Source organism: Eleginops maclovinus, chromosome 20, assembly GCF_036324505.1.
Source record: "Eleginops maclovinus isolate JMC-PN-2008 ecotype Puerto Natales chromosome 20, JC_Emac_rtc_rv5, whole genome shotgun sequence".
In the NCBI taxonomy this organism is placed as follows: Eukaryota; Metazoa; Chordata; class Actinopteri; order Perciformes; family Eleginopidae; genus Eleginops; species Eleginops maclovinus.
In genome coordinates, this window is record NC_086368.1 from 19,240,153 (window position 1) to 19,253,595 (window position 13,443).

A 13,443-nucleotide genomic window follows, 5' to 3' on the forward strand; every position below is an offset into this window, starting at 1 on the left:
TCCCGACAGCTCTGCTACTATTGTCTCTCCTCGTACTGCTGCCCCGTGTAACCGCCGCTTTTTGTTTTGTGTTTCGTTGGAATATACATCTTGTTTTTATTTCCCCGTGTGGATACTATCATACTGGACGATACCAAAGTGGCAGTTGAAGGAGGTATGTGCTGTTTAACATGAAGTCTGACTGACTTGTTTCGGGTTTGTAGGATGATAGTGCGCTCTTTTTCTTGAGTCCAAAGCTACGAATTCAGTCTGTTTATTTTAGTGAACTCGTCAGCATGTGTATGGAGGCAGCGTTGTAAACACATGGCTGTGATAAAATCTGCCTCGTTTTACAAAGGTTGAAATTTCATTCACGATGTGGAGCTGATCTGCGGGTTCCCTTACTTTCTCATGTCAGGAAACCACATGCTTTTCTCCAGGGATCAGGGTGATGTGTCCCTGTGTTAGCCTACTGTGGTTGTTGTGGACAGGAGTCAGACTAATCACTAAATCAACTAGCGATAGGTTTCTTTATTTTACGTAGATAGATTGCAAAGGTCAGGCTGATATATATATATAGCCTACAGCACGGGTGGGAATAAAAGTGGACGCACTTGCTGCTAATAATAACAATCGCTTTCATTTTTGCCCGAGTCATGGTCCTATAAAAAGTTTGTCTCGCTTCTTCGCGCGCACCAAGTAGACTGTGCCGTATTGTGACGAAGATTCAGGACAACACACCTGAAGTTTATGCAGTTAAGTCTGAATTTGCAAGAGTAGGTGCGTATTGCTATCATTCTCAAAACGCTGTTTTCCTGGAGAAATGAGGGAAAGGTATCTCAGGAATGCAGAAAGAGGGAAGAGAAGCGCGCTGAAGCGTTTTCTCCACAAATGCCTCTCGTAGCACAGCTAAACTGAAGGCTCAGCACTGAAGGACAACAAATCCCCAAAAGTGCTCAAACAATTTGGAGGACAGTGTCTGACTTTCTCAGGAAGGTCACAATTAGTAAAACAAACTATTCAGTAACAATGAAACTAGTATCCATACCCTTTTAAAAGGAGCATTACCACAACTTTTAAATACTACAATAACAGTACATGTCCTTCCTTCAAACTTACCGTAAGTATAAGTAGGCTACACTTAAATAATACTTGCCAAGGTGTAATAAGTATCCAAATTGATTCGTTTATTACACTATCGGTTGTTCAACAGAATACTAATACGCAGCTGTGTTGATAATTGTGAAAGTCCATTTTTAAAAGCCAAAATGTCTAGACTAAAAGATTAATCAAGGAGAAAATAGCTAGTTCCTTTCATCTTGTGAAAGGAACAGTTTCAAATAGTATCATCTAATTTGTGCAAATCACATCAAATCAGGGAAGACTTCTACTTAGACTTTTGACATTAAGCATTGATTGGTTCCCTACAGTCATTAAATGTTTTCTTAGGGATAAAAAAAAAGTCTGTACCAAGACTCAGATATTGATTTGATTCTGGTTTCTAAATGTGTTTCAGTGTTACAGCTTCTTAGGATTGACACTTGTATGTGAGTTTAGTGACAAACCTGTTGAGCTCTTAATAAACTGGCCTCTATATAAACTTGTTTAATAGATGCAAGCCAGACAGGTTGACAGTACCTTCCACTCTGTCCCACAGGCATCCAAGCATGGAGACACCACTGGATGTTCTGTCAAGAGCAGCATCATTTGTTCATGCCAATGAAGAGGAAAGTAAGTTTTATCAGTGTTATCACTTCCTCTTATGTTTGTTTGTCTGCAGTTTTACTCCAACTCTTTGCATTTCACTGTGTAAAAGGTGCCCTGTGGACAAATGATTTGTGAGATTAGAGTTGCCTATTGATAAAGTTCAACATTATGTTCACCCATAAGCCTCGGCTCTGTTTTCTGACATTAGACAATAGGCGTCTTTGTGTTGTGCAAGCTTGCAGTTGCAGATACACAGGCAAATAAGACCAACCGCCCTCAACTGCCATTACCACTGCTTTAACTCAGCGGAGCCCTTGCTTGTGTTAACCTGCTTTCACTGGAATCAGGGTTGGGTGGATCTCTGTTTCATTATCTGTCTCCAACTCTGTGTCTCTTACATTGTGTCTGTGGCGCTGTCTTGTTGATCCCTCTCCATCTTCTCTTTTATTTTTTCCAAGACCTCCTGTCTCTGTCTTCTTCTGGCTTTTTATTTCTTCTCTCCTAATCATGTCTGTGGACTTGCTGGAAAACAAATTCCTTATCACTTAACATTTAGTCGATGCCAAAGATAATAGATACGCACTGTTGAAAGTTGAATGTTTAGTTCTCCTTATCTATAGTATTCTCTTTAATAGTTTAGCAGATTGTGTGCCATAGCTTAGTGCTGCTATCTGGCTGTGCATGACTTTATTTCTCACAATTGACAAGCAGTACATTTGTGTTTTATTTTAAGTGAATTTGTTGATGATGGTATTGAAGCTATGCAAGCAACAGAAAGTAGGATTTAAGATTTAAAGTAAACTCAGATTTACTGTACTCTAACAAGGTAAATGTACATTCATATTAACAGCTGTGCATTTTATCCATTTCTTTAAGTTCCTTATTTAAAGTTATCTTTCTTTTTGGAGTTGCGTGATAATTGATTACCTTGCGATGTTCACTGTATATAAAGAGCAACGTGTTTGATAATTACTTGTGGTAGACTGTGAAAATTAAGAAAGGGCTCCAGCTGTAACGTCTCCCATGTCATCGTTTTGTTCCCATAATGCTTCAGTTTAAATGAGCTGAATATCAGTTTCCTTGCACTTTTGAGTGGAATGGCATGAGATCTCTCCTCCCCTCCTCCCCTGCTCCCTCGCTCCCCTGCAGTGTTATTGTTTTTTCCTCTGCACTGATGTCACTTTTTGTTGTGGGTTGTGCATGGCCTCTTTGTCCAAGGACAATGCACTCGACCTGTTTCCACAATAGTGCGGGACAAATGGGTGAGCCAGCTAACCTACTAACCAACTTGCTAGTCTGCCAAACTAGCAACCAGGCCAACAGGCAGTTAAGTCAATCACCTCTGCCTACCTGTTTGCATTATGAGAAGCGTCTGAGTTGCCTGTGCAGCCCTTTATACCAGAGCAAGAACAGGGAGAGGCTTGGGCCTGCCTTCATAACAGACTCAGGAAGACCAAGTGGGTCTTGTCAGGGCCAGCAGTCAAAAACATTTGGAGCTTGAAATGAAAACATTGAGAATAACTGTTTTTAACGCACTACTGCAGATAACTCATCACTATAAATTGGAAATAAATTTCTCAGAAAATTACACAAATTTGGTGTTGAGGGAAATTGAATAACAGTTCATGAATAATGGATTGATCCGCCAATGTTGCTCAGCTTGGCTTTAAAGTGGAAAAATACTACAGTACTAGGCCTATATCAAAATAAAATGTTGGCCTCAGCCTGGATTATATATGAGTATGAGTGCTTATCTTGAATAAGATCTCCGTCCGTGTTTATTAGAGTTTCTACTTTTGACAACCTTCCGTTTTTTTAACATCCTGATGCACACAATACTTGTGACAAGTTCACAAGGAATACGTTGTTGCTTTTAAAGTGATAGACAAGAATCAGGGCTGGGATGAGCTGGTACTTCATGTGCATGATTTTCAGGTAATGAAATATTTGTTCTAATATTTGTATTCAATGTTTAATATTCTCCTACAAAGACTATATCAATTTACAGTATCAGTCATCAGTCAACATGGGAGGAATCTAACACATTTTTCAATGTACTCATTTTTTCTTTTATATATGAATATAGAAGTTGAAATGACCTCCACTTCATACAAATGCTGTTTTACACACACACACACACACACACACACACACACACACACACACACACACACACACACACACACACACACACACACACACACACACACACACACACACACACACACATAGACTGCTGTCTGTGAGCTTCCAGTCGGAGGTCTGTGAACAACAGTAATCACAGGTCTTAAGTCAAATTGTCCTGACCTTGAATACACAGTAATTACACACAAACTAAAAAAGCAGTGAAGTAGTCCCTGCCGTATATTTAATGGTGAATGCGGAAAATGCTTAATACTTGCCGTCACCCCTCCATAGCAATTTTGGTGGATATTTGGAAGATCTTGCAGTGTACTCCACCCTTCCTGGAAGCAAACCTGTATTTGAGATCAAGTTTTCAAACAGTCTGGGTTGCACTGCAGGCCAAGCTTAGCAGCCATTGTATCTTTGTTTGCAGCTCAGTATTATTTTTTATATAGCAGTTTTTGAGTAATTTCTTTTGAATATATATCTGGAGACATCACCAATCAGATTACTCACTGTAACTCGGATTGTTCGGTCTTGGATATGTGATCAAAGCCAGTCTTTCCAAACGGGTCCGGTGGTTGGGGCCTGACTGGAGATGGAATATAAACCTTTTGTTTCTGACAGGAACTACAGTAAAAGAGTTACTGGTGCCAAGAGAAGAAGGTTGGCTAAGATGCGTAAAGTCCCCTCTGCTCTATTTCTGCACATGCAGAGACACACATGCTGTTCTCTAAAACCCTGCCTGTTTGTTTGGAGAAAACAAACACACACACTTTACAGAATCCCCCGATTGTTACAGTTTCCATGGTTTGTTTAACCCCCCAGTCTTTTCCTTGCTCTTGTTGGAGGGAAGCAGTCCATTAAAACAGAGCCTTTTACAATATTCTGTCACAATCTTGTGCTGAATAACACTTTAAGTTGTTAATGTAATGCATATATTAAACAAAAATAATAGGAACACCTTACAGTAATTACTTTGTGATACAACAACACCCCACAGTAAATCTGCAAAACATTAAAACAAGCCTGATTCAACATCAATTTGACAAAGATGGCACATCCTGAGCCAAAAAAAATGTATTCATTGTAGGCTGTATTGGTTGTGTGATTTTTCAATGGTTTTTCCTATTTTGTCAATATCCATTTTACATATCTAGTACTGGATGTCATCGCTTAGTTCAAAATTGCCATCAAGGTTGGTCATTTTGGTCTGTTGATCGGTCCACCACTTTGGCCCAGAACTGTGTTATCTCAACAATGATTTGACTAATAATACTGTATATGCAGAGATTGATAGTTGCCAGAGTATTATACCTATTTTTTGGGATGTTCCTCTGAATTTATTTTAAATTTTAAATATTCATCACTAGGTCAACTTTCTTTTCAGTTTTTCGGCCACATATCTGCAAAAGTAATTGCATTGATAGTCATGGATATCCTCACTGTAAGTTGTGTAAGGATATGGATTGTTGCAAGCTTGGTTAATCAGAACTTTAGTATTTAAGGGTGGTGTGAGGCAGCAGTAGAAACTAGTCAGAGCTTGTTGATGCTCAGTAGTGTATAGTCAGATTAACACTGAAAATGTAATTGGAGAGCTTGCATCATGGCATTTTGTCAAAAACCTTGCTGGAGGCAAGCAATATTGTTAGTGGTAGGTAATTTGACCGAGGACTCATGCATGTGGGAGTGATGGGTTGGGTTTTTGGGGTGTGTTTGGAGCTTTTCCTTCAAGGAGTGGGTTTGCCCTCCAGCCAGTCCACGTTTCAGACAGATATTTCCCAGTGCTTTTAGTGTAACATAACACAGGTGTTAAGGAACTACACATAATGGCATAAGCACACAGCTGGTGAGCAGAACACCTCCATCTCTGTAACTCATCATCTTCCCTGCAGGGCTTGTTAAGGTGTTTTGAAGTTAAGAGGGCTTAAACTTTAACATATGGTGTGGTTTTAGTTACCAATCTAGAAATAACAAAAACAAAGTGAGCTTTGAAGCTATTAAAACCGCCAATATCCCTTTTTGTATAGTATTGCAGATTTATATAATGTGTCTGTATAGCCATCGGTTTAACAATGTTATTGTAGGAATAATTGGATTTTTTTTCTGAGTTAATGCACCAAAACTTCAACTTTGAGAAAGTTTTTGTATAAATAAATCTAATAATTTGTTTGTCAGCTCGAGGGATGCTGGTAGGCAGATTTGATAACCTTCGACAGATAGAGGCTTGCTGTTTACCCCTGCTTCCAGTCTTTATGCCTTTGTGCTAAGCTAACTATCCTTTAGCTATAGCTCAATAACGTACATATATGATTGTAATATTGATCTTCTCATCTTAGTCTTGGCAACACATTAAACAGCCATATTTGACAATATGTTGAATTTGTACTTAATCTTGGTCCATGTCCTACAGGAAGTACGTCTCATGTCATTTCATTGCTTGGACATGTCAAGTCTTTAACTTTTAAGTCCAATCTAGTATCACGTCAGTCCCTTTCTGTAAGACTTAGCACCTACGGTGCTCTTATTACTTAAAGACATTAGCAGCTTTAAATAGTATACACACATTTAAAGCAAAATGACCCATTCAGACATAATATCACTTGTCTTGTGTAAGTAGTGTAAGTCTCGTTAGTCTTGTCAGATCTGTCCCTCCACACAAAATTATAAAAGGACTTTACTTTTTTATCTTTCTGTAGCAGTAAAGAAACAAGCCTTTTTGATGGCACTGGCGCTGGCTGAAGATGCACTACAGCTCCCTCTTGTTATTAATAAATGTAATATTTTTTTTGCATCTGACACTTACCGACAAACAGATAATAAAACATATTGAATTGAAATGTCAGCAGCACGTCCTTCTGCATCTGTAAGGTTAGTCCCATGGCACAGCTGGACTGCAGATCAGGGTTTTTACTTTTATCATGAATCAAAAATAATTAGGAACATTGTAGAGCACACTGACATTTAGTGTGGTTATACGTGTTGTAGTTTTTGTGTGTGTGGTCTCACTTTTGTAAGGATATGCCATAAAAGATGAAAATGAAGGTGTATGCATGCAAGATTACCCACTCCATTGCTCACGCCACCGTGTTGTATTGCTCATTTTCCTATCAGCTCCCCAGTCAGAGCCTGTTGCCGTTGTATTGATAAATGAGGTATGATGTCATTAACTGTTGACAGTGTTTGAGTTATCTCCTGGAGGGGCTCAAGTAGTCTGCAGTATAGACAGGTTGATTATCAGCAACGTTTTTTGCTTTAACTATGTCATCGATGCATAGGTCAAAGTGATGTGCAAACGATGTGCAGGGTTACACTTGTCCCAGTTTAACGCTGACCTCATTGTTACACTCCTGCACTTGTTCTCTCACACTTGCTTTATCTTTTTGTGTCACCACATAATCATACATGTGAGATATATCTGCAGGAACCTTGCCCATGTCTGAGGCACTTTCAATGGTTGCACTGTAATTCTCTTAGCACTGTGATGTTTAGAGATGACAAAACACCTACACTTTATGAAGACAGTTTATCTTTAATTTCTTCTGGTGGGGAGGGGAGATTTGACTTGTTGCCAGTTATAACAGTATCATAATGTGATGTTTGTTAGAACATATAAAATTCAGCAGCTGCTTTTCCTGAACTTGAGCGGTAGAATATTGGTCAATCCGCTCATTTTGTGGACTTCTGACTGTTCCATGTTGTTACACAATGTAATTAGCATTTCATCTTATTATCAGTAAATATTTTAGACATTTTTTGCCTTTGCATCATCCTGGGCTGTTGCGTTCAGGCATTAAAGCAACAGTTTGACATCTTTGGATGACGATTGTTAACAATCTCACTTCTGTTCAATATGAAGCTGGAGCCTGTTAGCTTAGCAAGACTACAGCCAGCATGATTCTGCTGGTTGCCTGGCAACATCACACTAATGGCAAGACACCAAGAAGTCACTTCACTGGCCGAAGACACACTGCCATTACATTTGTATTTTATTTACTTTTTTGAATTAGTGAGCTTTGGAGATGCTGGGAGGTGGATTTTGTTACTTTTGCATAAAGCCAGACTATATTTGTTTCCAGTTTTTATACAAAATGTAACTGTAATGCAGTTTAGTGCCTCTTATTCAAGCTGAATAAAAAGATGTTTGTGGAAAGTGACGCCTTCCCAGTTACCTCCCTTAACATCAGTCTATCTCACGTTGTCTTACCCTCCTCCAACATTCACCTCTCTGTGCCTCTCCATACACTTCCCTCTGCAGCTTAACTGACAGGTCTGTTGAGCACTACACACACACACACACACACACACACACACACACACACACACACACACACACACACACACACACACACACACACACACACACACACGCCACTAACGTCATTGTCTGCTTTGTCAGCGTCGTGGTTCAGTGGGCGGCCATTAAGAATTGAAGGAGCAAGGGGCCACCATGGTCAAAAGGTCAAAGGTCAAGTGTCAAAGGGTCACATTTGCAATCACAAGGTTAAATACAATCAACCCTTGTTTGTCAAGCTTTTTCTTTTGCACTGTGACTAAAGCAAAGCTAGATTTAGCTGTTTTTCTGTGTAATAAGACCATTTTCCTTGCCTTTTATGCCTCCTTATGTCTCTGCAAACTCCTTTATTGGCCTGAAGAGGGTGCAGAATGTCTCCTGTAGTGCACATTGTTCCCCCAGCTGATGCTTTTTGCCTGAAATTAAGTATCACTGTTAGGCATTGAGGTGGATATCTGGTCTTTTGGTCTAGAACAATGTGCTATAAAGAGTCATCTACCACTCTAAACATGCCAAGGAATACATTCATGTTTGAGTCTCTCTCCCAAATTTACATCAAACTTCCTAAGCAGCGTCAAACTGTCATCGGCTCAGATTTCTATTGGTGCTCCTCATCTCTTAGCAATAATTTCTTGTATTTAAGGTACCTCTGGCTACTTGTTTAATATTGTCTCTTAAATGTCAAAGAACTCATTTGCTCTCAGTAAATGCCACGCTTGCTGGTCCCATACCAGCTCTGCTGTCTTAGCGAGAACCTTTTCCTCAGAGTTGAGCTGACCACACATACTTTACATTCCTCTCTTTTTGATAGCATTTGCCATAGTTACTGAGAATGAAATGAAACAGGATTGCAAGTCTCTCACAAAGAAAAGTTCACCTTTTTTACAATGCTAAAAAAACTATTCTTGCATAATGAGTTTTCTTTGTGATTTGTCAAGCCGGTTGATTTGATTAATGTATCAAAGGTATATTTCTCCCATATGGGCAGGTATTAAAAAGTAAACCAAAGCATGCAGTATAAAAGAGATTTAGAGTATTCATTTTTTTCTTCCGAGAACATAAAGTATTTTTAAAAGGACATGAAGTGAGCATGGTCTATGTCAACATAGTCCTCTCACAAAAGTATGTGTAGTATTTGTATTATTGGCATCCAGTGATAAGGTTGTGTTGACGACATCTGAGCATGCCGAGGCTGTAATCCAGGCACAGCAGAACATGAGTGGGAATGGCACAGAGCCCGCTGTCCTACGTAGGAGCTCTCTTGGCCAATAAATGACAAGCCCCCCATGGGGTCAGTTTGTTACCAGCTAATCAGTAGCACAGCAAGAATGTTGTCATTGGCCTTTAAAAACATGGATCACTTTTCATTATGAAATAAGATCTATTTGGTGCTATATTTGAAAGGCTTGATTCTTCATTTAATTAGCAACAAAACAGACATTGACTGGTTGTGGGATTGTTTCATTGTGTGTAATGTTTTGTTGAAAACAGGAATCCCTGCTGTGCACAATATATCTTTACACCTTTTACCATATGATGGTAACATCACATTATAGCGAAAATATGCAGAAACGGCAGTTATTTAAAAGTTTAACCCAAAGAAACTGGGATTTTTGTCTATTTGTTGACATTTCATATACCAAACAATAAATCAAGAAAATATTCATATTCAAAAAGTGTGTTATTTGCAGCCCTCCATCTGGGTGTCAGCTTGCAGTTCAGAAAAGGATTTGTATCACCCATTCAGATCTAAGTAGCGTTCCGGGCCGTTGCATACTTGTAATAACACACAGCAAATATCTGACCCTGAATCTCCCGAGTGTGAGAGCGCCGCCACTGTCTGCCTCATGTTTGTTTTGGTTGGGTTGTAAACAAAATGTTGCAGGCAAGATGGTTGGGAAAGGGAGGTGGAAAGAGGAAGAGCACTTTGGAGAAAAAAAGTGAATAAACAGGGATATTTAACAAAGACGGCAATGCCTGATGATGTTTTTGGAGAGATGTGCTTTGTTAAATTGATGGATTAGCATAAGAGAGATCAGAAATAAAGCGGACAGACTACAGATCAGTTTTGGAAGAGTGAGACAGTTTTGTCTACAGACAGATGGACCATAAGGGAGAGTAGGACATGGATGACTTAGATGTCTTAGCAGCGGGACAACACTTTGCCATGTGGTCCACATTACAGCTGACAAACTGTGGGACTGAATGCTGCTGTACACCAATCACAGCTTTAATTTTAACACTTAGATATTATGACATCAATCAAGTATTGTCAGGTCACATACTAATCAGTCTGAAACAATTGCGGTAACACATATTGTTGTCGAGATAATATAAATACGATATAATAGCATAAAAACACACACTCTTAGAACAATTATCTTTGTTTTTTTTAAATGTTCAGACTTTAAAATGGTTATGTGAAATATTAATAATAATGTAAATTGAAAACAAACAAAATATATGTACGAAAGAATACAGATAAGCCAAAACGTAAATCCTATCCAGTAAGTATAAGGGGCTCTCTGGTTATCTTAACATTGCACTTGTGTAAACATTATACACAAAGATGGGAAATGACGAATAGCTTTACTTCCACACAATACATGTTGTCATTGTTTCGGTGTAGCAACCTGATATTTCCTCTTCTGGGAGTCTTTGTTGTGGATCTTTTTTATCCAATCACTCAGGAGCTCTTTGTAATGGTATCACCATTCAAGAACTGTGTCACATAAAGGTATACAGTAGGCCTAATTGTCTTACGCTACGTTCTCACAAATGTGACTCCAAACATGTCCATCAATATATAAGAGCACTTTCGCGAAGCTGCATTAAGAAGTAGTGCCAGTCTTTTTGAGAGGCAAAACATTTAAGGTACAATCATCAATCAGTACACATTTTATTGGAAGTTTGACTTTTAGACGGTTCAAAATAGACAGTTAAAGATCATGGTACGGCAACCTAAAGTACCATATCTTGTAATACAGGTCTGTCCTTGTTTGTAGAGGTAACACATTTAGAGGGGATAAATGTTTACAATGCATTATGTCATCATGTAAACAAAGCCTGTAATGGTGTGGAAGTATTTCAGCAGACGGGGCCATGAAGTAGTGCAAGATTTGACCTTTGATACGCAACAGTGTGAAAGTGTTTCTTCTTTGACCCTGTTTGTAATAAACGTTTTTGGCCAACTTGACTAGTTAAGTTGTTAAGTAACACTGGATGTAACTGAAAGAAGGTGAGATAGTCCTTTTTAAACTCTACCATCTTCCTCAGGTGTTTTATTATGTCAATGTTTGTGTCACAACATTGGAGCGTGTTAATAAAGCATTAGGATGATTCACCACCTGGCCTGTGCGGTGTTGTTATACAGACACACCCACTCCCTGGAGAAGCCCAGACCTGTTCAGAGAGACACACAACACTGCAGGAGATTAAGTAGGTGTGGTAGCGCCTTGGCATGATAGATTAGATGAATAAATAGACAGGCAGGAAGTAAGGGGGATAATGACAGGAAGGCAGGAATACTCCGCTGTAGATGAAAGATGGATGAATGAGTGGGGGCATTGAAAGATTCTCTTTTCATTTCATTATAGTAAATGAAGTACTTTAGAGTAGAGATCAAACCTGATTTACAACTCCAAGAATAACTTATTTTTAAGCACAGTGAATAACTTGTTTTTAAGGACAGTGAATAACTTATTTTTAAGCACAGTGAATAACTTGTTTTTAAGGACAGTGAATAACTTATTTTTAAGCACAGTGAATAACTTGTTTTTAAGCACAGTGAATAGCTTATTTTGTTGTTTGATTTATCAAGAAGGTAATGTTTTTGGATGGATTTTTCAGAATTACGTGAAAACTACTAAAGTATATCTGAATTTCTGTTTAAACTCCATTGTATTTGTGCTGTATTCATGTGGTGTTGCAATGATCAGTATAACAAGTTTCATACTGGGAGAATTCATGTCATCAGTCCTTCAAGTCTGAACAACAACTCAGAAACAGATACCAACACGTTTAAACACTCTGAGCAATAAAATACAACACAGATTTTCTTCCGATCTACTGCTAAATTATGAACCATTCAGTCCCCAGAGTCAGAACTAAAGAAAGAAGAATGACTTCCCAAATCCGCAGAGGCATCTGCTCCCAGAGTCTCATTTGAGTTGATTTGTCAGGTTTTTAGTACAGCAGCGATCCTTTTCCACAAAATTTGAATTCAATTTTGTGTATACTCAAAATATTTCTAATAGCAGTGATGCCACAGCTTGCCTTTTCCTATAGCAGACTTCAGTATAGGTCATCAGCCCCACTGTGAGCTCTTCACTTCTGAATCATGATGAAAACAAGTTAGGGAAACAGTGAGGAGAAAGGTTATTACCACAGCATGTGTAACAACTTGGAGGTGGAATTTCACCAACTTCTTGTGTAACCATTAATCTCCTTACAACATGTCAGGCCAGAACAAAGACACTGTGTTAGAGACCGTTTCCTTTTTAAGTACATCTGATGTCAAGTGTTAGTGATAATTGCAGAACAAATTAGTACAGTTAAGCAAATAGGGAAACGCACAGCAGCAAGACTAAGCTTCTTGATGTATAAAGGTTTACAAAAGTAAAAGCCAATTAATTATAAGTGACATATAGAACAAGTATGTTTTAATATGTTTCGATTTTACTTACATTTATAATGTTAAAATTGCTTGGTGTTTTATTTTCAATGTAGTATTCTTATTTCAATTAGCATGCCCTTTGTTGTTAATTCGGAATAAAAGGGTTCTAGTTTGCTCACTCCTGAGAAATGATTGGCTCTCAGGTTAAGACATTTATTAAGGTTTATTAAGATGAAATTGATTTGGTATGTTCCTTTTTGACTGATAAAACATATAAAGAATAAATGACCCTACAATAAAAGGTCTCTTAACCGGAATTGCCTCTGGGTTGTATCATATTGATTAAGATTTCATCATGAAATTACAGCATTTGTGTTTTTTTATAAGTAGTAGTTTTTTATTCAGATAACATTCAACAGATCCATTATCCAAATATATAAGGGGCACTGGTCTGTCTGTCTGTCTTTCATCCTCCACTGCAGTGAAATTATTCAGGTGAGAGTTGACTTTGTAACATTTTAGCTATGAAATCCCTACTGGTTTATTCTTCCTGAAAAGTTGCAACACCAAACAATGAAGTATTTCATAAAGCCTTCAACATTGTAATTTGACTCCATGCAACAATATTTCTTTATTACACAATGCAACAGGAGTTGAGCAACAAATGTCCGCTTTGGCCACTTCATTTTTAGATGCTCTGCTATGAGTTTAAAGCTCTGAGTTA

At 38.4% G+C, this 13,443-nt stretch overlaps 1 protein-coding gene across 1 annotated transcript in view; it reads left to right on the plus strand.

Annotated features, from left to right (window-relative positions):
* vgll4b (vestigial-like family member 4b) overlaps positions 1-13,443 on the plus strand; it is a 35,488-nt gene continuing 22,045 nt past the window's right edge. Inside the window, exons 1-2 of the mRNA XM_063910657.1 lie at positions 1-154; positions 1,637-1,710. Coding sequence (XP_063766727.1) covers positions 1,647-1,710 — 64 coding nt within the window. The 5' untranslated portion in view covers positions 1-154; positions 1,637-1,646. The remainder of the gene's footprint in view (positions 155-1,636; positions 1,711-13,443) is intronic.